Source organism: Urocitellus parryii, unplaced genomic scaffold (genome assembly GCF_045843805.1).
Source record: "Urocitellus parryii isolate mUroPar1 unplaced genomic scaffold, mUroPar1.hap1 Scaffold_88, whole genome shotgun sequence".
Taxonomy (NCBI): Eukaryota; Metazoa; Chordata; class Mammalia; order Rodentia; family Sciuridae; genus Urocitellus; species Urocitellus parryii.
Window position 1 is genome coordinate 972,180 of NW_027554213.1, and position 26,470 is coordinate 998,649.

Sequence of the window (26,470 nt, forward strand, 5' to 3'; positions counted from 1 at the left end):
TTAAATGAAAGTGACCCTATTAGGATATAAGCAACAGAATCCATACTACAGAACATTCTATAGGATAAACAACTCAGTTTCTTCAACTAATGTAAATTGCAGGGAGATGATAAGTGGGGTAGGGTTGTACCTGTAGTTTTACATATCAGTAAGAATGCAGAATATATATTAGGTGTCTGATAAGTGATTTCCTCCTTCCTTTCTTTGCAGGTTATTGCTATAGCAGCTTTGGTTCATCACAATTTTGCATTAGATAAAGCACCCCCACAACCTCCCTTTCAGTCACACTTCTGTGGTATGTATTTTTTAAAGATACTTTGTTAAAGACTTGATTTGAGTTTTTTCTTAGACTTTCAAAAATTATTTTCAAGAATAAATAGTGCATACTGTTAAGGTTGTTTTTAGCTATGGAAACTAAGTTTTATTGTCCAGAGTTTTCTGTGCAATGAGGCAGGTGCCAAGGAATAAATTAATGTTCGCCTATTCGGGAGAGGTTATAGTAATATCAAATTGAAATTGAGTTGTACTACAATTCAATGTGTGAAACATCCACAGAATTCTGTGTGTTTAATGAGTCAGTCTCCAAGGAGGATACTCATATAGTCCATGTTGAAAGCCAGTTAAATAAATTTTGTTTTAGCAAATTTATTTTGTTTTAGCAACACATTAGTTTTGCTAAACATAAAACAAAATTTATGATTACTGTGAAGTTTATTACTTAAGTAGGGGGAATACATAGAAGAAAACCCTGGTAATAGCTTGGTGAAAATGTGGATGAAACTAGTCATTAGCTCATTTCAACAAGCCTTTGTTCACCTCCTCTCTATGTTACTGTGAGAACAGCTATTTTTATGTTGTAGAGGAGAAACTCTTTTCCAAGTTTGAGAAGTTTGAACTGAGTTACTTCATTGTAAACTGGTTGAGGCTTTGGTGGTGGTGGGATTTCCTCTGGGAGAGAATGTTATAATCATTCATTTTGACTTTGATGGATAGCAAAATTTGATCAAAGTTTTAACAATTGTAGGGATAGAGTTCTGTGCTTGGTGATTCATTTGAATCCCAACATGATCAATGAAAATACTTGAACCTTTTAACATTTTAGGGATGGGGGAATATTTATATCTAATTTCCAAATTTCTATTTGGAAACATGCATTGATGTCTACCTGAAATTAAAATAAAATGGGTTTTGGAATTTTTTCCCCCTTCTTATAGTTGTGTCTAAACCGAAGGACTGTATTTTTCCATGTGCTTTCCTTGAAGTCATTAAGGAAAAGGTAAATAGCTAATTATTCCTTTTAAATATGAAGTATGTATTTGGAAAGAAAATAGGAGGATAGTATGCTCCATGAATTTTTTTCTGGGCCCTTAATAAAATGGCAGGGGAATAATAAAATGTAGTGAGCTTTTCACAAAGCTAAATGTATTCAATATAAATAATTTTTTTGGAGTGTACATTTTTTATTTTTTTTCTTTCATCTCCTTTTTTAAAATTTGTTCTAATTAGTTATACATGACAGAATGTGTTTTTTAAAGAATTTTTTTTAGTTGTCAATGGACCTTTATTTATTGATACGTGGTGCTGAGAATCAAACCCAGTGCCTCATACATGCTAGGCAAGTGTTCTGCCACTGAGCCACAACCTCAGCCTGACAGAATGCATTTTGACACATCATACATAAATGGAGTATAACTTCTCATTCTTCTGGTTGTACATGATGTAGAATCACACTAGTTGTGTAATCATATATACACATAGGGTAATAATGTTTGATTAAAAGTTCACTTGTTAATGTCTTCACGTGACAAAATCAAATGCTGCAACCTTGTCAGGTTTCATGTATATTATTTTAAATTGACTTGAGAAGTCCAAAAATTTGGGGGTACTTTTAGGTTAGGCTATCATTTGTGACATGCCCTGAATTACCTATCCAAGTACAGTGACCTAGGAATTCTTGTAGAGTCAAACTGACATTTTTGTGACGTAGTTGTGGAATACATATAGTTTTCAATTTCTATTTTAAGAGATTTTTAATAAGAGCAGATTGAATACTTGATTTATATTCAGCAATCCAAGTGGAAGGCTTTTGTGTAAAGATAGATTTTATTTATATTTAAAATACTCACAATTTTTATATTTGTTTTTAGTCTAGTTTCTTATTTATCTGTTCTTATACCATTATTTGAGAATAGTTTATACAACCCTTGGAATTTCTTTTCCTGATAAATACATCAACAGTGAAGTCTACCAGGGATTATATAGGAAATTAAGTAATGCTTTTGAAAGGTACTCTGATTTATATGCTTTCAAATGTGTCCAATGTACAAACATGTCTCTATGGAAGGACATTTCTGCTCTTGCTGTTGCTTAGCACTTAAAATTTTGCTTTATTCTCATGCATATTACTAGAATGAGCTCCTCAGAGACTTTGTGCAATTATTATTGCAAAACCTAGAATCTAAAATTTCATTTCTGCATTTAGTTTTGAAATGGGGAGTTTCTTTTAACCCTAAGAAATCTTAATCCTGGTTAAACAAGAAGCCAAGGTATAATACTTTAAAGAGTTGGTGACTGGTATGTTTTTATTAACAGAATGTGAAGGTTGAGGTTGCTACAACAGAAAGAACACTGCTAGGTTTTTTCCTTGCAAAAGTTCACAAAATTGATCCTGATATCATTGTGGTAAGTAGCTTTTTGATCATGTTGCGGGGAAACTCTTCATTTCTTAGTTCTTTTCAGTGTGACTTTATTGGTTATTTTTATTGTTTATTTACTTTTGAGCTCCAAAGAATCTTTTCAGAGTGAAATGAATTGCTATACTAATTACAAATAGAAAGGGGAAAAACCCTAGCCTACTATAAGATAGGCTGTGTGTGTGTGTGTGTGTGTGTGTGTGTGTGTGTGTGTGGTGTGTGTGTTGCTTGGGATTGAATCCAGGGCTTTGTGCATGCAAGGCAAGCACTTTACCAACTGAGCTATATCCCCAGCCCCCTAGGCTTTTTTTTCTAATATTAAAGCAACCCTTGAATTATTATTGAAGTTTAAAATACTCTAGTTATTTACAGTTGACGAGACCAGCATATCAGTTAATAAATGTATATAAGTTATTAGTATCTTTAAAATTTTTGCTTAGTGACCCAGATGTATAGTGTCAACAGGAGTTAATTAATTCCCTTGATTGGGTGCAAATCAGAAAACTAAGTATTTTAGTTTTATGAGCCTAGTGGATCTCTATGACATTCCTTTGAGAGCTCATACTAGCAATTTTTTTTTCTCTTGACAACTTCCCATGTTCCGACTAGATAGTGAGAGCTAATAATTCATTGTTTTGCCCCAGTTCGTAGAAGTTATAAAGCAAGATATTTACTTTTGTGTGTTTTTTGGCCTTCCTTTATATGCTTCTTGATAGGAATTTTTCCTTTTGTCTTTTTTTCTGGGTCAATTGATCAGTCAAACTCTATTGTTTTATTTTGACAGAAATTATAATAAACGCCTATATTTTAAATATGATATTAGTAATATGGTTATAATATATATTAGTGGTAGATGGACACAATACCTTTATTTTGTTTATTTATATGTGGTGCTGAGGATCAAACCCAGTGCCTCACACATGCCAGGCAAGTGCTCTACCAATGAGCCACACCCCCGCCCCTATATATATATATTTTTTAGTGTTAGAAAAATTAATAAAAAACTGTTCTTATATTACAGCTTCTTTTTAAAAGATCTTTTAAAAATGTGTTCTTTTTAGATATACATGAGTAGGGTATTTTTGTTTGTTTGTTTTTTAAGATAGGGTCTTGCTAAGTTGCTTAGGGCCTCACAAAGTTGTTGAGGCTGGCTTTGAACTCACAATCCTCCTGCCTCAGCCTTTTGAGCTGCTGAGATTACAGGCATATGCCACTGCATCTGGCAGTAGAGTGTATTTTGACATATTATACGTACATGTAGTATAACTTACTCTAATTGGGATCCCATTCTTGTGGTTGTACGTGATGTGGAGTTTCACTGGTGATGTATTCATATATGAACATAAGAAAGTTATGTCCTATTTGTTCTACGATCTATTCCTAGTCTTCTCCCTTCCCTTCATCCCCTTTGTCTAATACACTTAATTTCTATTCTTTCCTCCCCTTGTTGTGTGTTAGTATCCACATATCAGAAAGAACATTCAACATGTTTTTTTGGGATTGGCTTATTTAACTTAGTATGATAGTCTCTAGATCCATCTATTTACTGCCAAAAGTCATAAAGTAATCTGGTTATATTGAAGCCTTGCAAAAATGTTTGCCATATCCTTCAGGTTCATTTTTATTCTCAGATATCTTATCTTGTAGTGGCATAGCTACTGTCCTGAAAGCCTGCGGATTGTTAAAAATGTCTCTGCACCCACATCCCTTTGTTATTTCAGGACCCATATTTAAAGTGTGAAAAAAATCTGTCCATAGTCCTCTGATGCTCTGGCTTAGCACTGGGCCCTCACCTAGTCTCGACTAACAGTAATTTGGTCCCCAGAGTGATGTCTTGGAGCACTATGATACCTGGCCTGACTTAGGATGTTAGAGCCAAGTCTGAGTGAGAAATTTGAATGTAAGATAGAGTCCTGACATGAGTTTGGGTCCCTGATCCCAGGCATGATAATTTGAAAATGATACATTCTTATAATCCTTTGGGACTTTAATTTAATAGACAAAACTGCCATAAATATATAATGGGGTATATTGTTTTTATGTGGTGGTAAAGTACACATAACATAAAATTAACCATTTTGACTGCTTTTAAGTGTACAATTCAGGGATATTAGCTACATACATAATGTGCAGCCATTAACACCATCCATCTCTGTAATTCTTCATCTTCTGAAACTGAAATGGTACTAATTACCTCCTCGTTCCCCTAGCCCCTGGCAACCATCATTCTGCCTTCTGTCTCAATGATTTTGTATACTCCAAGTGGTAGTATATGTTTTTAATTAAAATTAGTATCAAGTAAATCTATTTATTGATAACAATTATTTTGAACCTCGTCTAATTTTTAATTAAGTGAGTAATGTTATTCACGTGACAGAAATTGGGAATTATAGAAATGAAAAAATCTAGTTGCATTTTGAGTTATTTTCTATTCTATACAATTTTGTTTACTTCTTTTTAAGTTTTTTACTTGAACTATTCATTGGTATTATATATTTATTTTGTTGCATATTTATTAAGTATCTAAATCAGTAGGGGTTGAACTCAGGTTTTAAAGAAGCCAAATGCAGTTCCTGAATTTTCTAAGAAGTTTTTTGCAAACTCCTACAACACAAGCAGGTTTCCTGTTTTTAAGGAAGCAAAATTGAATTGTTTGAATAAGCTTTTAGTGATCATGTAAAAGTATGGGATGTTAAAATTTACATTTGCTTTTGAGATTGTGAGGCATGCGCTGCAAATTAAAAGAGATCATATGAACCTTGCATCAATTAGTATGAAATAAAGTTTAATTCAAACAATCTGCTTAGCAGCCTTGTTAATGTCAAGGCTAATGAATGCTGCTGATGAATAAATTCCTGAAGAAGAAAGGACCCCCAATCGGAGGTAAGCTCACGATGTGATGTCTTCAATTAGAGACCAGAAAAAGAAAGGGCAAAGAAATTCTGTGTGTTTGAAGGTAAATCATCTAATTTGCATTTGTTATAATGTTATTGGCTGCCTCCTTTTTCTGCCTAGGGTCATAATATTTATGGGTTTGAACTGGAAGTGCTACTGCAGCGAATTAATGTGTGCAAAGTTCCTCACTGGTCCAAGATAGGTCGTCTGAAGCGATCCACCATGCCGAAGCTTGGGGTAATGGTAGTTTTGAAAATCTTATTTCTTTTATTTGCCATTTTTTTATTGGGTACTTACCAAGAAAGCACTATACTTTTTTGAATAGGAATTGATTGTCTTATAGGAACTTCAGTACATTTTAACTTTGATACCAAATGTCTTTTCCTTGGAATCCAGCATTTTACTTGAAAAAGCCACTGGTCATTTTTTAAATCAATGATTGGAATCTAGAAATAGTAAAGAAAGACAGCACATACATATTACTTTTACTTCAGCATTCCTAAAGTGATAAGCCTTAGGGTAGGGTTGCAGGGTTCAGAATTCATTGAGTATTATCATTCAGGAAGATGGGAAGAATGAATGGAAGGGAGCTAATGTGAAATATAAGAAAGCAGTGAGCTATGTGCTTTCTCATGTAGTTAGCCTCTCATAGCAACTTCAATTTCATTTTGTAGACATTCACACAGGTCTAGTAGGGGAAGAACTGAGATTTGAACCCAGATCAGTCTGAATCTTTTAAAGCCTATGTACTTTTTATTCTGCTTGCTTGCTTCAAATGTGGAGAGGTTTTGGTCGTCTTTGTATGAAGCACCTTCTTCCTAACCCTGATACTGTTCAGAGATTGAAGTCTTATTTTACCTAAAGCTTACAAATAAAATCAGCATGCTATCTCATCAGAGAACTTAGGAATCTGTCCCTTTTTTAATGATCTCTTGAGGATTCTGCTGCTGCTCTCTGCTATCAGAGTTGGGACTCTTACTCTTCTTTTTCTGTTCATATCTTTAAGGTGAAGAGGTTATTATTACTTATTGTAAACATTTGCTTATCTCACCCCTTTTTCCCTTCATACTCCCTTCAGACTTTCCTGAATATGGAATCTTCTCAGTGAGGTATACCCCAACCAGTCTATACCTGTAGGTATAGTCCCCCCAAATTCCTTGTCCCTCCTACCCAACTCTACTTTTCCCCTTTGCCAGAAACTTATTAACTCCTAAAACTATATACTTTCTTATTTATGTTATTCATTTAATATATACAATAAAAATAAAGTCAGGATTCTTAGTTTTTTGTTTTTTTTTTTTTTTTTTACTTTGTTCACTGCCATATCCTTAGAATAGTGTCAATCAGATACATGGTAAATGTTCAAAAATTTTCATTGATAAATGGAAGAATGAGAATTTTATTTTTGTAAATTTTGAGGTCAACCTCAAAGTAGGATAGCATGGAATATTCATGGGACTTGCTTTTTGTCCTCATCTTTGTAGGGCCGGAGTGGATTTGCTGAAAGAAATGCTACCTGTGGCCGAATGATCTGTGATGTGGAAATTTCAGCAAAGGAATTGATTCATTTCAAAAGCTACCATTTGTCTGAACTTGTTCAACAGATTCTGAAAATGGAAAGGGTTGCAATTCCAATGGAAAATGTACAAAATACGTACAGGTATGATCCCAGATTCTTTAGAATCTGTCTATCTTGAAATTAGCAATAGAAGGATGCCACTACTATCCTTAAGCTATAGGGACCTGTGCCATGGTACCATGGAGCAGAACATTGTCTTTATGTCAGCACCACCATGTCCATTACTTCATAATTTGAACTAGTTTACTTCTTGAATTATTCTAATTTAATCTGTTTATGTCCATCTCCTTCACATTTTTTAACACTACCTTGATGTTTCCTATTGGTAATTTGGAAATTGATATGAATTTAGAGTTTGACACTTCTTTCACTTAATTTTTAAATATTTTTTAGTTGCTGATGTACCTTTATTATTTATTTATTTATTTACATGTGGTGCTGAGGATCGAACCCAGTGCCTCACACATGCTAGGCAAGTGCTCTGCCACTGAGCCACAACCCCAGCCCCATTCTTTCACATAATTAATGAGATATTTTGGAAATACAAAAAACTGAGCAATCACTAAGCCATTTAGAGATATTACTTGCTTGTTTTTAAAGTAAGGTTTCTGCTACTTCTCTAGCTATTTTTTCATGTTTTCCTACCTGTTTCTCAAGAGTTCTTGGACTACTGCTCTCTTTTGACTTTGTATCCTCTCCAAGTAATCTCATTGTCTTGAAAATTTAAATACCATATGGGGGCTGATGCTCCTCACTGTGTTTATTCAGTTTTGACTTTTCCCCTACATTTCAGATTCATGTATTCACTTGATGTTTAACATGAACCTTTAGTTTGTTCAGAACTGAGCTCTGATCTTCTCCCATTGTCTTTCTGTAGTCTTCCCTTACTAAATTAATGATACCTCTATTTTTTCATTACCATTGTAAGCCTTCAGTCATCTTCTCCCCTAAACCTCTGAGGCTTCCTTGGTTCCTCTCTCTGATATCCTACAGTAGATCCATTAGGTAATTCTATCAGCTCTTCTAAATATATCTAGATCTGACAACATCTTTTCACCTCCATTGACCCTACCCTGGTTTAGGCCACCATCCCCTTCCCCCTGAATTGAAGCTGTCTTAGTCTGTTTTCTGTTGTTTATAATGCAGTACCACAGACTGGGAAAATTATAAAGAAAGGAGATTTATTTTGACTTATGGTTCTGAAGGTCTAAGCTTGAGGAGCTGCATCTAATGATGATCCTCTTATTGTCAGAGTCCTGAGGTGGTACAGTGTATCACCTGGTGAGAGGCAGAGAGTGAATGTGTGTATCCTTAGCTTTCTTTTTTCTCTTCTTATAAAGCTACCTGCATTCAATCATGGGGGCTCAAAGCCCCCACTTTAAATACTTTAGTATTTAAGTTTCTACCCTCATAATATTTCACAGTGGGGATTAAATTCCAACATGAGTTTCAGAGCGATAAACCATATTCAAACTGTAGCACTGGGTTTATATTGCCAGTCTCCTTGGTTTTGCTCTTGCTCCTTCGTGGTTTATTTTTAATCCAGGACCAAGGTTATCCTGCTGAAATTAAAGTCAGCTCAAAATCTCCCATTGACTGTTCATTTGGAGTAAAACTGGATTTTATTTTGGCTTATGAGGTCCTATGCACTGTATCTCTATGCTGTTGACTGTCTTCTGCTCTCGCTATCATTCTCTCTCATTCAGCCATATTTATGTACTTCCAGGTCCTGAAACTACCATATATGAAGTAAGCATATATTGCATGTTTACTGTGCACTAGGCACTGTCTATAACCAGCTCAGAGCATTGGAATGCTCTTCTGACTACCTGGATTGCTCTTCCCTCAGATACCTTTCCATAAGGCTTGCTCCTGTGTTAGTCAGCTTTCTATGCTGTAACAAAATTTCCTGAGAAGAGCAACTCAAGGGAAGATTTATTTTGGCTCACAATTTTAGAGGTTTCATCTGTAGTTGGTTGACTCTGTTGTTGCATTTAGGCTTGTGCGTTTAAGCACTGTTGGATTCAGTGCTTGCTTGGGGTAGTTGTTATATGATAATGAGTCTAAATGCAGAACATGGTGGGGAACACATGGGGAGGAGAGAGTGAAAGAGAAAGAGAAGTATACCCTCAAGGGCATCCCCCCACTAGGACCACTTCTTAAAATGTTTCTGCCACCTCCCAAACCCATCATGGATGAATCATGCTATAATCGTTATAATCCAGCTACCTCCCAAAGGCCCCACCTCTGAACAGTACTGTACTGGGGACTAAGCTTTCAACACATGAGCTTTTGGGGGTCATTTCAGGTCTAAATCATAACACTTGTTCACCACTTCCAGGTCTTTATTTTCAATGAAGTTTTCTCTGGTTCTCTAACTAAAAGTTCCATCTCTGTTCTTGATATTTTATACTGTCTTTGGGGCTTAACTTTTTCTCTTTAACACTTTGCATTATATAATATACTACATATTTAATTTATTTTTATTTTTTAAACTCTTGTCTTCCCCATGAGGATTTAAACTCCACGAGGATAGGACTTCCTGTCCATTTTGGGTATAGCCAGTGCCTAGTGCATAGTAAACATGCAATATATGCTTGTTTCATAGAATGAATGAAAGGATTCAGTGATTTTCAGGTATGCAGTTATTAACACATATGAATTTTTTTGTGGAATTTTTTTGTGCTTAGAGAAGGGCACTGGGATCAGTGGTATAAATGAATTCCTAATTACATACCGACCTTCTTTTAAATTGTTTCCAAAGGCAAGGTGCTGTTGCTCTGAAGTTACTTACACCAAAAATTCCTTGGAAGATTTTATGAAGTTCTGATTATAGTTATTGTTTCTTTTAATTACTTGATTCTGTTTCATTCTTACTTTTCTGTACAGTGAATCTTCTCATCTGTTGTACCTGTTGGAACACACCTGGAAAGATGCCAGGTTCATTTTGCAGATCATGTGTGAGCTAAATGTTCTTCCATTAGCATTGCAGATCACTAACATCGCTGGAAACATTATGGTAAACCTAACTTAGAAAGGGGGAAAAAGCATTTCCTGTTGGATTCAGTGCTTGCTTGGGGTAGTTGTTATATGATAATGAGTCTAAATGCATGCTTATAAAATGAGTAACTTGGATTCTGAAAGCTGGGCATCTTTTGTAAAAGGAAAAACTGGTTGGGAGAAGGGGAGGAATGCCAGGTGCAGTGTGCTGAAATTTGTGTGAACATAAGGATCATCTCTCTAACATCTGGATGTGTCTGGTGGAGTGGTCCTTTTGGGAGTAAGGAAATAGCCAAGTTGTTAATAATTTAAGCTGTCTCTTTTATAATACTTAAAGAAAATGTTAGAAAAAATTTACTACTTTCCCCCCAAAAAAAGCAGCCTTTATTTTAGTAGTAGTTTTGAAGGAGGTATCTTGATAAAATTAAAATTAACTAACTCAAAGTTGTTTTTGTTTGTTGTGATTTGGAGCTCAAATTGTAAAAAGAATTTCTATTTAATAGTCCAGGACACTGATGGGTGGACGATCTGAGCGTAATGAGTTCTTGTTGCTTCATGCATTTTACGAAAACAACTATATCGTGCCTGACAAGCATATTTTCAGAAAGCCTCAGCAAAAAATGGTGGGTCCAAAATTACGTAGTATTTTGCTTTTCTTATTCCTCCTTTTTAATTACCTAGATAGCTTTTTTTAAAAAATTGCTGCAATAACATCTGCCTCTAGAATAATCCCCTGTGTGCTAGAAATCATGTCAAGTTTGTTCCAGTGGGTTTGTGTGGTTTCCTTCTCTACTTTTTTCTGTACAGACAAAATTATTTGTGAAATATGAAATTCTTAAAGGTGGAATTAGACCTTTTTGGTAGATAGCTACACATGGAAAATGTTTTGTCACTTAACCACTATCCAAAGCTTAATGTCAATTAAACCTTTAATTTCCTTAAACCAGTGAGCTTTTATTTTTATGTTGCATTTTTTCTGTACAGGTTTAATATCCGTAATCTAAAATGTTTGAAACTGGAAGCGTTTCAGATTTTGATTTTTTTCCAGATTTTGGAATATTTGCATTTTTGTAATGAGGTATCTTGGGGATGTGATTGAAGTCTAAACACAAAATTGTTTTATGCCTTATATAACATCCTGTAGTAATTTTATACCATATTTTTAGTGTACCTGTGTTTTGACTGTACCCTGTTACATGAAGTGGGGATTTTGTACTTGAATAAGGCATCATGTTGGTACTCAAAATGCTTCATATTTTTTTAAATATATTTTTTAGTTATACATTGACACAATATCTTTATTTTGTTTATTTTTATATGGTGCTGATGATCGAACCCAGGATCTCTCACGTGCGAGGCAAGTGCTCCACCACTGAGCCACAACCCCAGCCCCTGTTTCATATTTTTGAGCACTTCAGATTTTAGATTTTCAGATTGGGGATACTCGGTTTGAACTAGTATGATTATGAACACTACAATCAGGTTTCTGAAGTGGCCTCCATCATATTGGGGCTAAAACTTTAGCTACTGTTCTATCTATTGATGGTAAATGATACAGAATGGAAATTTAATGTTGAAAGTGTGATTAAGGTGGATGGGGATGTGGCTCAAGTGATAGCATGCTTGCCTGGCATGCATGCAGCCCGGGTTCGATCCTCAGTACCACATACAAACAGAAATGTTGTGTCCGCCGAAAACTAAAAAATAAATATTAAAATCCTCTCTCACTCTCACTCTCTCTTTAAAAAAAGTGTGATTAAAGTTCTTGTATTTGCTTGTTTTATGAACCTTACCAAAATTAATAGTGAATATTAATTTAGAACTATTTAATTTATCCAGAAGCATTAAATGTGAGCCATTAGTAAACTACACAGGAATGGATTTTCATTATGTGGACATAGTTATTTTAAAGTGTCCATATTAACAATGAGAGTGAGCCAGGCATCGTGGCATGTGCCTATAGTCCCTGTGCTACTTGGGAGGACACAGGAGAATTCACTTGAACTTAGGCATTTGAAGTCACCCTAGGCAGCGTAGCAAAATCCCATCTAAAAAAAAAGCTGGGGTGTATTGGTGCATGCCTATAATCCCAGTGGCTCAGGAGGCTGAGACAGGAGAATCATGAATTCAAAGACAGCCTTTGACAGCATTGGCAAGGCACTAAGCAACTCAGTGAGACCCTGTCTCTAAATAAAATACAAAATAGGGCTGGGGGTGTGGCTCAGTGGTTGAGTGCTCCTGAGTTCAATCCCTGGTACCACCTACCCCCCAAAAAAAGAGAGAGAGAGAACAATAATACCTATGTGAAATACTGTAGTTTTTTTTACATCATGAATATTAGAGTGATGAATTTAATAGGACCCGTTTACAATTACAAATTCTGTATACTATGAAAAGTTGTATTTTTAATAATCATGAATTAAAAATATGAACTTTCTATGAGTTCAGAAATATTTAAAATAGAACTTGCATAGTTTCTGAGATATAGCATTGCTTAGGAAACTACCATGCTTGTCATTCATTTTGATTCATGAACATATTACAATAATTGTATTTTCCCATAGGTAGGACCACTAACTAAAAATAATGTTGGTTAAAACTAAGTACTGTTATTGAAAAAGAGAGAATGGTAAGACTTCCTAATTAATTAATTAATTGCTGGCTGATTAAGTTATCTTTCATTTGACATTAGAGAGATGAAGATGAAGAAATTGATGGAGATACCAATAAATACAAGAAAGGGCGGAAGAAAGCAGCTTATGCTGGAGGCTTGGTTTTGGACCCCAAAGTTGGTAAGATGAGACCTTGGATTGGTTTACTCTGGGCGTTAAGGGTTTTTTTTCAGGTATAGCTAGACCTGTATTGGATCTTGGAAGTCAGCAAGTAGATAAAAATAAGATCATAATGATCTTATTTTTATCTTGTATGTTGTGCAAATCTTGTTTGCCAGTCAGCTAATATGGAATTAATGTGGATTTTTCTGCTATTCTAATATAATTTTTATTTATATAATTTTTACATATCTTGAAATACTGTTTTTTTTTTTTTTTTTTACTTTTTCTAACCACTTAAAAATGTTTCTTAGCTTATGAATGATACAGAAATAGGCAGTTAGCTGTGTTTGGTTTGTGCATGCTTTGCCAACCCCTGGTCCGGTGTAGAAGCTATGTGTCCTGCAATGGGAGTACCTCTCCCTTCTTCCCTCCATTCTGTGAGGGTAGGTTCTGCCTCTGCCAGTATGCTAGGACCAATTCATTTGGCCAACAGAGTTAAATACAGATAATAGCCACAAAATCGAATTTTAACAAGAGAATAACTTTTCCTTGTCAAGAGTGGCAAAGATAGTGTTTTGTGGTAGAGCTAGAAAGGATCTTATTTTTAAGCCGTTTTGGCCATTTTTAAGTGTACAGTTCAATAGCAGTGTTACACATATTCACATTGTTGGACATAATGTGAATTTTATCAAGTAATTCACTCTTGAGTAGGAGACATTTTTGACAAAAGTGGATGTATTATTGGTTGGAGTCACATGGAACAGTAATACTTTGGTGTTACATTTGGACTTGAATGCTGACTATGTGATCTTGTGTTGCCTGTTGAACATCTATAAGACTCATTTTCTTCTTCTGTAAAATGGATATAAGAATAATCTACTATAGAGGGATTTAAGGAATAAATAGAATTGTTTGACACAGGGTAAGCTGTCAATAATATATGTTTATGGTTATTGTCTTAATACTGGACATTTATTTTTATTCAGTTTCTTCTCAAAGTGAAGGAAACTCTTTGTAAATGTCCTAGAGAAATATAGTAGCTTTCTGTTCACCTTTTGTAAGCAAAAAGGGTGGATCGTTCCACTACTGACATTCATATAAATATTTCTTATCTGGTTTTCAGCACAGTTCATGTACAGGTAAATGGGCTACCCATTTTATTGTTTGAAGGTGTGTTTGTAAATATATATATATATATATATATATATATATATATATATATATATATATATATATAATGATGGTGAAGCTGGGAGTGGATATCCACACACTTACTGGTGTTTTTTTTTTTTTTTTTAAGAGAGAGAATTTTTTAATATTTATTTTTTAGTTTTCGGTGGACACAACATCTTTTATTTTATTTTTATGTGGTGCTGAGGATCCAACCCAGCACCCCGTGCATGCCAGGCGAGCGCACTACCGCTTGAGCCACATCTCCAGCCCCTGGTGTTTTATTTGGTGTTGGGTGGGAAGGAATGCTTGCTTGAGGGAGAATTTAGCAACATTCTTTTGGAAGTAGATATGATCTCTCTCCAAAATAATTGGCCCTGAGTGGTGTTTTCCCATAATAATGGTATATTTGGGGACTGTTGGGGAAGGACTGGTTCAAGCTTGTTTCATGGGGAGACAGAATGTTTTCATCAATCTTTTGTGATCTGGGCTTTCACTCTAATCCAATCATTTTATGGTGTGATAGTCCACTTCTGTCTCTTTTGTCTGCTTTATAGTGCTGGAGAGTAAATGGTTTCTATTACACTTTTTAATAGAGTACTTCTAATATGTTTTGACAGTGTTTTTCTTTAGACTTTTTTGACATTATGTGACCTTTTTATTTCAGGTTTTTATGATAAGTTTATTTTGCTGCTGGACTTCAACAGTTTATACCCTTCCATCATTCAGGAATTTAACATTTGTTTTACAACAGTGCAAAGAGTTGCTTCAGAGACACAGAAAGTTACAGAGGTTTGTATTTAACTGGGGTCTCTTGAAATTAGTATTAAAAGTATTGCTTAAAGGAGGAGGAGAACCAAAGGAGTTAGTGTTGTAGTTTTTCTTTTTCTTCTTTATGCCTTTATTTTTATGTGGTGCCAGGGATCAAACCCAGTGCCTCACGCATGCTAGGCAAGCACTCTACCACTGAGCCACAACCCCAGTCCCTGTAGTATTTCTTCTTAAAGGATATATTAATTATGTCCTTAGTTATCAAAAAGAGAGGTTGTCCAGAAAGAGATAAACTGGTTCAGTATCTTTTTAAAAGTAGTGTTATTGAGGTATAATTCACACACATTACAATCCACATAGCAGTCCTGGCGTTTAGATTATTCAGTTTGTAATCATTACTATGTTCATCTTTAGGACATTTTTATTATTTCCCAAGGAAACATTTTACTATCATATCCCTCCCCCCATTCCTCCCAGCTCTAGGGAATCACTAATCTTCTTGCCTATATAGATTTGTGTATTCTGGACATTTCATATAAATGGAATCATACAACATGTGGTCTTTTGTATCTTACTTTGCACATTATTTTCAAGGTCCATCTGTGTTGTAACATGTATTGATACTTCTATTTTTTCTTTTATACCTCCTGTTTGCTTTCCTTCCTTCTTTCCTTTGTCCTCCTTTCCTTCCTTCCTTCTCTTTTTTCATAGCAGAAGATGCCTATTTGCCCTCTAGCTTCTTAATTTACATGTTTTTTAGTTCCAGCCACCTGCCCAGGAGCTGTTTTTCATTTCCAATTCCATATTCCCAAAAAAGAGAATCTAATAGGCTTGCCTAGGTCAGTGAGCACCTCTGGTCCTATCACTTGTGACCGCAGGAGTGGGTTCACAGAGTACAAATCTGGCTGTTAAAGATGAATCTTTCTATGGAACTAGAGGATAATCTTACAGAGGTGGTATTGGGTAGACAACCTCCCAAATAGTGACTGACTTTGATTAATGTTCTTTGGGCTTTGTCCTACTACTGTACCAGCACGTGGTAATTATCATTATCCAGCCCTTTTCCCCAACTGCTGACCAGCAGTGTTTTGTTTATTTGAGCTTTTCAATTTGGATTTTGGATATATAACAGAATCCTTTCAGAGTAGAAGGATTTTAGAAGTCACCTAAGAAGTATACATGTAGCTATTAATGGATTCTGTATCATTTTCATGTACTATATTTTATCTTCAGATCAGTTAGTGTCACATAGGTAGTGATGGTGAAGCTGGGAGTGGATTGCAAATTTTTTGACTCCAGATTGTTTCAAGTTTACTTTTCATTTGACTTTCATAGTTGCTGTAAATAAATTGGAATGTGTAGCAAGATCTTTTTAATAGGTCTGCTATCATCATGTGCTATATTGGAAAACAATAGGTCCCTGTTACTTTTCTAAGAGTGTTCATTTACAGATATTGATCTTTATAAAGTTAGATACTTTGTAATGGCTGGATTATCAAATGGCATTGACTTGACATACTTTAAGCTAAGAGGTTTATTTTTAATTTTGTACCTTTGAAAGGGCAAATGCATCTGGCTTTTCTTTGTAGCCTGTTAATAGAATTAATGGAGACTTGAGAAAAATGGTCTAATTCTTTCCCTGCTTTTTCCTGCTGTAAATTTTAATATAAGAAGACTGCTGGTTGCTTTTTGAAAATGTTGCTATTCTTCTGCCAATTGTAAAGCAATTTATAGGTAAAAAGTATAACATCAGTGCTATTAATTGTATTAATTTTTAGAAATGTCATGGCCTATTTAAATGTGCTTCAAATTCTTAAAAGAAATTTGCTAGTTTAGTATTTAGCTTTTTATTTTTAGTCTAAAACATTTACAATAATTGCTATGATTCTCCATAGTTTTAAATTTCTATAGCATTTTGTTTGTTCGTACAAATGCTTTAAAATGGTAGTTTAGCTGCTGGTTATTTTTTTTAAATCCTAGAAGTCTGTCTGAGCGTTTGTATTTTAAAAGCAATTTCCCCAAACATGTTGCTCCTCAATCTTGTTGAAGAGGATGGTAGCATGTGTAAAAACCCATCCCTTTAAATGAAATCAAAATTTGTGAGTAACTACAGGGGTGGGAGATATTGGGAATGACAGGCTGATAGAACACGGGTGGGAGGAAGGTGGTAGTGGGAAGGGCCATGGTCTGCAATCTGTTCAACTCTTTCTTAGGGAACGTTAATCTTTACTCATATAAGAAAGAAGCTTTTAAAGATGTGATCATGGGGTAAAGTGCCTACCAAATATTATTTTGGAATTTTATTTTACTGAAGTTTTACTCTCTGAAAATTTCTGTTGTGTGTTTATCAGGATGGAGAACAAGAACAGATCCCTGAGTTGCCAGATCCAAGCTTAGAAATGGGCATTTTGCCCAGAGAAATCCGGAAACTGGTAGAACGGAGAAAACAAGTCAAACAGCTAATGAAACAGCAAGATTTAAACCCAGATCTTGTTCTTCAGGTATATTTTTTCACTAAGAGACGTCTGAATGAAAATTTCAGCTTTTACAATTTGATTATTTAGGAATAGTATATAATAGTACAAACACTCAAGATGCTATGGGCAAGCACATGTGCTTATTTTATTTGTTGGTAAGTTGCCATTCAAAAACACTAGACTGCCTCAGAATAGGAGGTTCTTCTATCTGCAATGGATGTATCTGTGCAAGATCTTTCTGAATTCTGGAAACTTTGGAGTCTATATATGCTTGCTTCCAGGAGGTTAGGGCATCATAGACCTTGGAAGACAGAGTATTTTAAGGGCTCTTTTTATTTCAGGGATATTGAGGGGTTCTTTTTCTCATTGGTGATCTAGAAAGATACCTAATGTAATTCTTAAGCATCTGCAAATATTGTTGTTTGTCTTTCGTCCTTGTGTGGCCTGCAGTATGACATTCAACAGAAGGCTTTGAAGCTCACAGCGAACAGTATGTACGGTTGCCTGGCATTTTCCTACAGCAGATTTTACGCCAAACCACTGGCTGCCTTGGTGACATACAAAGGAAGAGAGGTAAATCATGTAATCATATTCACATCTCTAAATATTAGAGTATTTTTAACTATATATTTTGTAGTGTGGGAGAGACAAGTTTGCTCCCTAGTTATCTAGATTTAAATACCCACTTTTTAGAAAAAGTTTAAGACATAGGCATTTAAATAAAAATTTATTCATTCATGGGTGGGGGGTAATTATTGAACATCTATGTGCCAAACTTTGTTCTAGTCACTGGGGATAGAGAATTAAGCAAGAATATAGGTCTCTGTTATTGCAAAGCTTGTATTCTTCCTAGGATGATGGGGGCAGGGAGACATGTTTTTGAGGCCTGGGCTATTATGAAGAAGATACTTTGGTTAAACAAACAGTAATTAAATGAATACACAAAAATTAAAAAACTAAGATATTAGGACAGAAGCAAATGCTCTGCAGATAACTAAAACAGGGCAGTGGCCTAGAGAATGTTTATATGACTAGTTTAGATTGGTCAGGTTAGGCCTTTTTAGAAGAGGAAACATAAGGGAGCTAGTTTTTGGTACCGAGTTTAACTATCGGTATTTGTGAGGGAAAGGTGGGAGTCAGGAGGAAAGCCAATGTAGCCTTTTACTAAAGGATTAAGAGTTCCATCTTGTATGTGTTGCCTTTGAGATGAGTAATAGATCTCCAGGCATATTAAGTAGGCAGTTAATTGGGTGTGTAAATTCAGAATTCCAGGAGTATGTCAGGCTGGCTTTATGTGGATGGAGAGTATCTGCTTTACAATGATAGACCAGATACCAAACACATTTTAGGTACTATGACTTTATGAACACTATAAACTTCATCTGTTTAGTACTATGTACATGATTATTTTTGATTTGTAAAAGAATAGTTATGGTAAATATTAAATTCATTTGACTCCATTAAACTGCTATTTCCTGTCAGTGAATGTAAGACTACTCATTCTTTTTTTTTTTAAAGAGAGAGTGAGAGAGGAGAGAGAGAGAGAGAGAGAGAGAGAGAGAGAGAGAGAGAGAATTTTTAATATTTATTTTTTTTATTTTTTTAGTTCTCGGCAGACACAACATCTTTGTTGGTATGTGGTGCTGAGGATCGAACCCGGGCCGCACGCATGCCAGACGAGCGCGCTACCGCTTGAGCCACGTCCCCAGCCAAGACCACTCATTCTTAAAGGTGGTAGATAGTGTTCTGGGTAGAATGCTTGTATTGGGGTCTGGGCATGGAATACTCTAGAGCAGGGTTTGGCAAACTATGCCCTGCTGGGCCAAATCTAGCCTGCCGTCTATTTTTGTAAATGAGATTTTATTGAAACAGAGCCAAGATCATTCATTTATGTATCATCTGTGACTGCTTTTATGTGGTAATAGCAGAGTTGAGTAGTTAAGATAGAATCTTGAGGCTTAGCATAGACAGCTTTTACAATGTTGAGGTAAGTTCCTGTTATCCCTAGTTTTTCTAATGTTTTGAACATAAAGAGATGCTGTACTTTGTCAAATGCTTTTTCTGCATACACCATGGAGTATTACGCAGCACTAAAAAATGACAAAATCATGGAATTTGCAGGGAAATGGATGGCACTAGAGCAGATTATGCTATGTGAAGCTAGCCAATCCCTAAAAAACAAATGCCAAATGTCTTCTTTGATATAATGAGAGCAACTAAGAACAGAGTAGGGAGGAAGAGCAGGAGGAAAAGATTAACATTAAACAGAGACATGAGGTGGGAGGGAAAGAGAGAGAAAAGGGATATTGCATGGAAATGGAAGGAGACCCTCATTGTTATACAAAATTACATATAAGAGGTTGTGAGGGGAATGGAAAAATAAACAAGGAGAGAAATGAATTACAGTAGATGGCGTAGAGAGAGAAGATGGGAGGGGAGGGGAGGGGGGGTAGTTGAGGATAGGAAAGGTAGCAGAATACAACAGTCACTAATATGGCATTATGTAAAAATGTGGATGTGTAACCGATGTGATTCTGCAATCTGTATTTGGGGTAAAAATGGGAGTTCATAACCCACTTGAATCTAATGTATGAAATATGATACATCAAGAGCTTTGTAATGTTTTGAACAACCAATAAAAAAAAAGATAGAATCTTGCATGGTCAGCAAAGCCTAAATAATTTGCTGTTTGGCACTTTCAGAAAAAAAAAAAAAGTTTTCTGACCCCTGCTTTAGAGTCTATATCAGCTCTATCCAGTAGGATTTGAAGGTAATGAAATGTTGTCTATCTGTACTATCCAATACAATTGTCTCTAGCCATGAAACCTGTAGCACTAACTGACTGAAGAACTGGAATTTTTAGATTTATTTAATTATAATTAAAATGAACTTAAATAGCTGCATGTGACTAGTGCTACTTTATTGGATAGTGCATATCTAATTATTATGAAACAAACATCAGGATGTTTAGAGTCATTCTTTTGTTGGCAGCACTGTCTTGGCTTAGGGCACAGCAAGGAAGGGCAAAGCTTTTATTGAATGCCAGTGATATGTTAGAACCTATTTGCATTGTTTTATAAAAACCACTAAGAGTCTTTTGACATGGGTATTAATGTCCCCTTTTGCAGAGGAAGCTAAAACCCCAAAGAGGTAAAGGATAACAAGTAGCTATTTTGAATTTGAATCATGTCTTTCTGATTATCTTTTATGGAATTAGGTCTATCTCCTCCATATCAGAACATCTTTCATGACTGTGGTTCTGCTTTATATTCTGCCTCTTAGTTCTAGAAGGTCATCGTTTTTGATATTCATCATAAGACATAGACCTTTTTTTACATTAGAAAGATATAGATGTTTTAGGGACTAGTTGAAGTGAGAGAAGGATGTTTTCAGTTTCTTAGGCTAAGTTTACTTCAAAATTATTTAAATTTTATTTCTGTATATGTATCCAGTGGCTTCTGATAGAATACCATCTTATTTTTGTATTTGGAAATGCACTCACTATGCCCCAACTGGGTGATAATACATGGGTTGACTATTGAGATTGGATCAAGGTTACTCTTAAGTTTCTCATGAGAGGCAATAGTTGACAATTTACTCCCTTGGAGAGTGCCTCTTGCTGTTGGGAAATCCCTGTTGTTACATTTTCTGCATTGGCTCAGAAATCCACAAGCTTAAAAGGGCACTGTTGATAATGATAAGCCCCAAATTTGTCCAATAATCTCCCCCACTCCCCTAATCCATTGTATTTTAAGGGCAATATTTTGGTTTAGCTAGATTTTTAATAGGGAGCTTAAGCTCAATTTTTGTTTTTCTGTTATACAAAAATATAACAACAAATTTTTTTTAAAATTTTATTTATTTTTTAGTTTTTTTCGGCGGACACAACATCTTTGTTTGTATGTGGTGCTGAGGATCGAACCCGGGCCGCACGCATGCCTGGCGAGCGCGCTACCGCTTGAGCCATATCTCCAGCCCCAACAACAAATTTTTACTAAATAAATCATTTAAAAACCCCTACTCGACTCACTAAAAAACAAAGAATTTCAGACAAATGTATAAATAATCATGTGATTTGAATTCTTTGTTTCTGTCCCTTCCCCCCTTATTCCTTTCAGTAAATCATGATGAATATTGCACCTATGGGAAGTAGGTCTTTAATATGAGGTTAATGAGAAATAATAATTATACAACTCCTCCCTGGAAATATTCTAGAAGATTCAAAGTCCTCTACACAAATTATTTGCTAAGATAAAAATGATTGTTAAAGTATTGGTGGTAATTATTAGCAATAGCAGATGGAAATAGTCTATGTGATAATCTCTCTTTGTGTTTGCTAGAATTTTTCATATGTACTGTTAAGGCTGTGATTTTCAAGAATCTCTTAGTTATTAAAGGGATAACAATAGGTAGGATAAAGTGTAAAATGAGAGTCCTTTTAAGGAGATTTTGGAATACTTTCATAACTTATTAAATGTTTTTTTTGGTGATAAGATGAAATGGACAAAAAATAATAACTTGAAGAACTTATTAGTAGTTTGCTTTTAAATTCCTTATATTAAGGTTAGAGCAGAAATTAATTAGAAGGAAACCTGATGGCATACCTTTGCAAAAATAAAAATTTGCATTTGGAGATGGATTAATGCATAGTCTGGGAGTCCTTGAAGTTCCCCCTTCCTTTAATTTTTTAAGCCTATTTTTTGTGTGTTCAGTTTTGTTGGAATCATGCATGTTTGGCTCTGGTGAACTAATAATTTCTGTAATCAAATATATTATGGCTACTTGAGTACTCAGTAATTGCAAATTGTACTTTAAAAATAGGTTTATAATAAAAGTGCTAATAGTTGTGTCAAATGGGCATCAATATTGTCTTTTCACAGGTGTGATCTTTCATCCTGAAACTCTCCCATGATTTTTAATTGCTCAGCGGTAGAGGATTAATGATTAAGAAATTGTATGGGAGACCTTACAGTGTGAAAACTTATTTAAGAATAACGGAAGTTAGTGTTTCCAGAGAATATGGAAACATTGTTTATAGACACTCAAAAGTGAATCACTACAAATACCATCTGTATCTGTATTTGTTCTCAGTGTATTGAGTAGAACATAAAAAAGAAATTGGGTCAGCCTACAGCACTAAGTGGGCATGTATATTTAAACTATAATGAAAACTTATCAGTTGTCAAGTGTCTGGTGTGGTAATTGAAGTGATTGTTCACTAGATGGCTATAGACACCCTAAGATCATTAATCAATTAAGTATTTTATTCTGTGAACAATAGCGAAGGCCATTTAGTGACTTAAATCTGTCCACATTTTAGACTTTTATTATTCATGAAACTATTAATAAAAGGTTAAAATTGTCCAAAAGATTATAATCGTCTAGTCTATTTAGTGTTTAAAATAATGATGATATTTGAATTGCAAGTTTTATTCATGAGACTAATTATTTAACTTATTATAGTAAGCTAATGCTTCTACCAAGTAACTAATATGTCTCTGACCATGGAGGCACAATATACTATTCCCTCAGTCACAGTACTAGAAGCTGATCTAGAGAAAATAAGAAATGATTTTGATATATAATTTTGCTTCTTTGAATTTGTTTTTTTTTTATTAAGGGATTTAAAACTTACTATATATTTATAAGCATACTCATTGCATAATCCTTAGCATAATGGTTGTATTTGTCTTTATGGAATAATTAGTACTTACTGACATTGGTATTGTTTTATTTCTGCATTCTGTTATTTCTGCACTCTTGAGAAAATTATTTTTGATTTGGATTTCTCATTGCATTTTCAAGTGAGTGTGTGCTCTAATATTTGGGTGTAGAGTCCATGCATTTTCATTTTCCCACCCAGTAGGCTGAAATGAGTCCTTGCCAGCCTGTTTGCCAACTGACTATAGCTTACAGTTGTGCTCAGAAATGAAATTTGTTCATCTAGAAAATGTGTCCAAATCCTTACATGCAAACATTACAATCTTGACTAAGGCTTTCTGGGATCCTCTTGGTGATATGGGAGCACTTATCAGGAGCCTTGGGAATGGAACTGGGACAGAAGGCTCTAGCCTTTGTTGATGTCAGTGGTAAAATAGAATCTTATAATTGTTAAGGGAGTCCTCCATTTTAACCTAGAATGTAGGTGGAGATTTTACTTTTCCAATCTTTTTTTCTTAAAATTAACCTTTTTCCTTTAAAATTAAAAGTAGTAAAATATTATAGAGACAACTAAAGACCATTTTCTCCGTACCTTCTATCATTTATTTTTTTGTCTTCCTCTAAGGAACAAATTCTCAGGGTTGATTTTGTTGTTCTTCCCTATGTTTTTCTTTTCTTATTTTTTTCCTTTTTGTAAGGTAGGAGTATGTGTGCAGTTTAGTTGCCACAGAGATTGAGTGACCTGAAAGGCCTGAAACACATATTGTATACCCTTTCAGAAAAAGTTTGCTGGTCCTGGTCTAAAAGATAATCATGTGTAACAGAAGAATAACTCTGGTTTTGAATATTGCCAGGCATAGTTGGTGAAATTGAGGAAATTAAAGGTAGGAAGAAGGAATGAAAACATCTTTTGGACATAAAAAATACAAATTTTGAAATTTACTCATTCTTTGATTGTTGTATGTGAACATCTTATCAATCAAGTACAGCACTAAGGGGAGATCTGTGAATACTGAAAATTTTATGTAACATTTTGTATGTCGTGCCTATGTGTGCATTTTTGGGGAAGAAAGTGCAAAGCATTTAAGAGATTCTCACATACTTGATGTGAAACTGGTAAAGAACTGTTGCTTTATATATATATAAGCCTTAAAAATGTATGCTTTTGTCACCTAAAATAAAGAATTCACAGACCAGACCCATGGAAACCACATGAGTGGTAGGAAAGCAAGTTCTCATTCTGTTTCTAGAATTGTAATAGTCACCATTAAGACCATTTTTTTTATTTCAACTGGCCTATTAACATTTTGATTTTTTAAATACAAGATTAATGTGAGATTTTTTTTAAAGAATAAAATGAGGGCTTAATATATTTTAGCAGACATATTTTATAAAAGAAAAAGTAATATCCTTTTTCAGTGGTCATAGATTACTTATCATTTTTTTTTTAATTTACCACTTTTGAAGTTGTTTATAGTATAAAATTCAAGACCAAGGAAACTTCTATTCCCTTTAATTTTTTTTTTTACTTGTCAATGGACCTTTATTTATTTATATGCGGTGCTGAGAACTGAACCTAGTGCCCCACACATGCTAGGCAAATGCTCTACCACTAAGCTACAACCCCAGCTCTATTCCCTTTTTATTGTCATATTTCAGGAACATTTAGATTCTCAATTCTTTGCATTTCTTCAGATCTGATAATGCAGTAGTATTCAGTTTTATTAATTTGTATTCTAATAGCTCAGAATTTGTGGTGATTCAGATGGAATAAGTTGAAGTACTTAGTACAAATTAATAGTTATTTTAGAGGCTTGGTTCTTGTCATATGTCATTAAATTCTATAGAAACAACTTCTGCAGTCAAGTAAGTGGCATTTTAACTGCAGATCATTTATATTGATGAACTTGTACTAAGGAACATCTCCATTTTCTTGTCCATTTGTCTCTATCCTCTCTAAAAATTGATGAGAGTGATGTTGCTAAATATCAAGATGAGAAGAAGAAGCTCCACTTGGGAAACACCCCATGGAAGTCCAGTCCAGGTTATGATAACTTAGACTATAAATAATTTGAGAGAAATGCAGTGACCAAAAATTAAATAATGATGCATACATATTTATTTTTATATATACTTATTGTCATAATGCATAATCATATAATATATATATATATATATATATATAATAGTCTATTATATAAACATATAGTCTTTTATTATAACACTGTATTACATTTATAGAAGTAAATGAATTACACTTAGACCTGATTTGAAGTACTCTTTATACTTGAAACTATTTCTTTCAAAATAGCCAAAACTTTAGACTTGAGACAAATTTAGCATGACCTTATCCTCGTGTCTTAATAGTTGGAAACTAGCACCTCCAAGATATCTGTAACATTGACCTCTGTGTGTCCTTTAGGGTTTTGGACTTTGAAAGGTCTAAGTTTAGGTGGACATAAAACAGTTGATGTTAGAGACAGCTGGGAAGAGAAAGATAGGCTCAATTCTTATCTTAGATCTCTGTGAAATGGGCTGGGATCTGTGTGCATAAGAGAAGAAAGCTTCATCAAAGACCATTTAGACTTATTTCCCTTGTATTTACTGAAGTTTTTGAATATATTTATCTCATCTGAGCTTGGGGAAATTCAGGCATGGGCCCATTTGCAATGGTGATACATGTCTCTGTCAGAAAAGGAGTAACCCTCCCTCCCACATTATACCACTAGATGTCAGAGGTAGTAGGAGATGGTCCTGGGGTTATGGGTTGTCTTCTCCAATCTTTCAGAATCTTTTGTCAGTACTAACCTTCAAAGTTCTAGGGCCTCCTTTCATTAAGGAAGATGGGATTTCCTCACTCTCAATCTAAATTCTCTCGTGCTCTTCCTCATAGTCACACCACCCTCCCTTCACAGTCACATCTGAGACTTGCTTCCTCTTGCATGGTTAAGGAAAGCAGATGAAGGGGAAGGTCAGAAGTTCTTTTTATAGGCTACTCTCCCTTTGGGTTAGATTACAGTCAGGACTGGAATGGACTCTACAGATGCTAATTTTCCTTTAGGTTGAACAAGGGAGAGAGTGAGTGCCTGTCTGCTTCAGACGTTCTGCTTAATATTGCTGCATCTCTTTGTCCAGAGGACCCTAGTGAAATGTACCATATTAGTATTTTATGTAATTACAGATGTGCCTCAGTCTTTTGTATTTATTAAGTATTGGACTAAAATGACCTCCCCCCAAAAAAAATTCTACATAGAGGCTCATAGTTAAAACTGTATTAAATTACATGCTGACCTACATCTTGAACAGATATATCACTGATTTTCTAGTATTACAGGACACAGTAAAGTAGATTTGGCATAATTGGGTGCTTTATACGTGTTTAGTACTTAATGTGTAAAGTCATCTTATAAGTTGCTCAGTTCAGAAACCTTACCATTTTTCTTTGACTTT

At 34.8% G+C, this 26,470-nt stretch overlaps 1 protein-coding gene and 1 non-coding gene across 2 annotated transcripts in view; both read left to right on the plus strand.

Annotated features, from left to right (window-relative positions):
* The window catches only part of LOC144253055 (DNA polymerase alpha catalytic subunit-like), a 65,393-nt gene extending 41,552 nt beyond the window's left edge, over positions 1–23,841 (plus strand). The window contains 12 exon segments of the mRNA XM_077794998.1: positions 211–295; positions 1,215–1,276; positions 2,593–2,682; positions 5,709–5,825; positions 7,073–7,248; positions 10,057–10,186; positions 10,671–10,790; positions 12,860–12,959; positions 14,779–14,903; positions 17,234–17,383; positions 17,810–17,932; positions 23,800–23,841. Of these exon segments, the coding sequence (XP_077651124.1) occupies positions 211–295; positions 1,215–1,276; positions 2,593–2,682; positions 5,709–5,825; positions 7,073–7,248; positions 10,057–10,186; positions 10,671–10,790; positions 12,860–12,959; positions 14,779–14,903; positions 17,234–17,383; positions 17,810–17,932; positions 23,800–23,841 (1,320 nt within the window).
* On the plus strand, positions 13,907–14,036 carry LOC144253067 (small Cajal body-specific RNA 24). The gene has a single exon (XR_013343108.1).
* Positions 23,842–26,470: the final 2,629 nt, after the last annotated feature.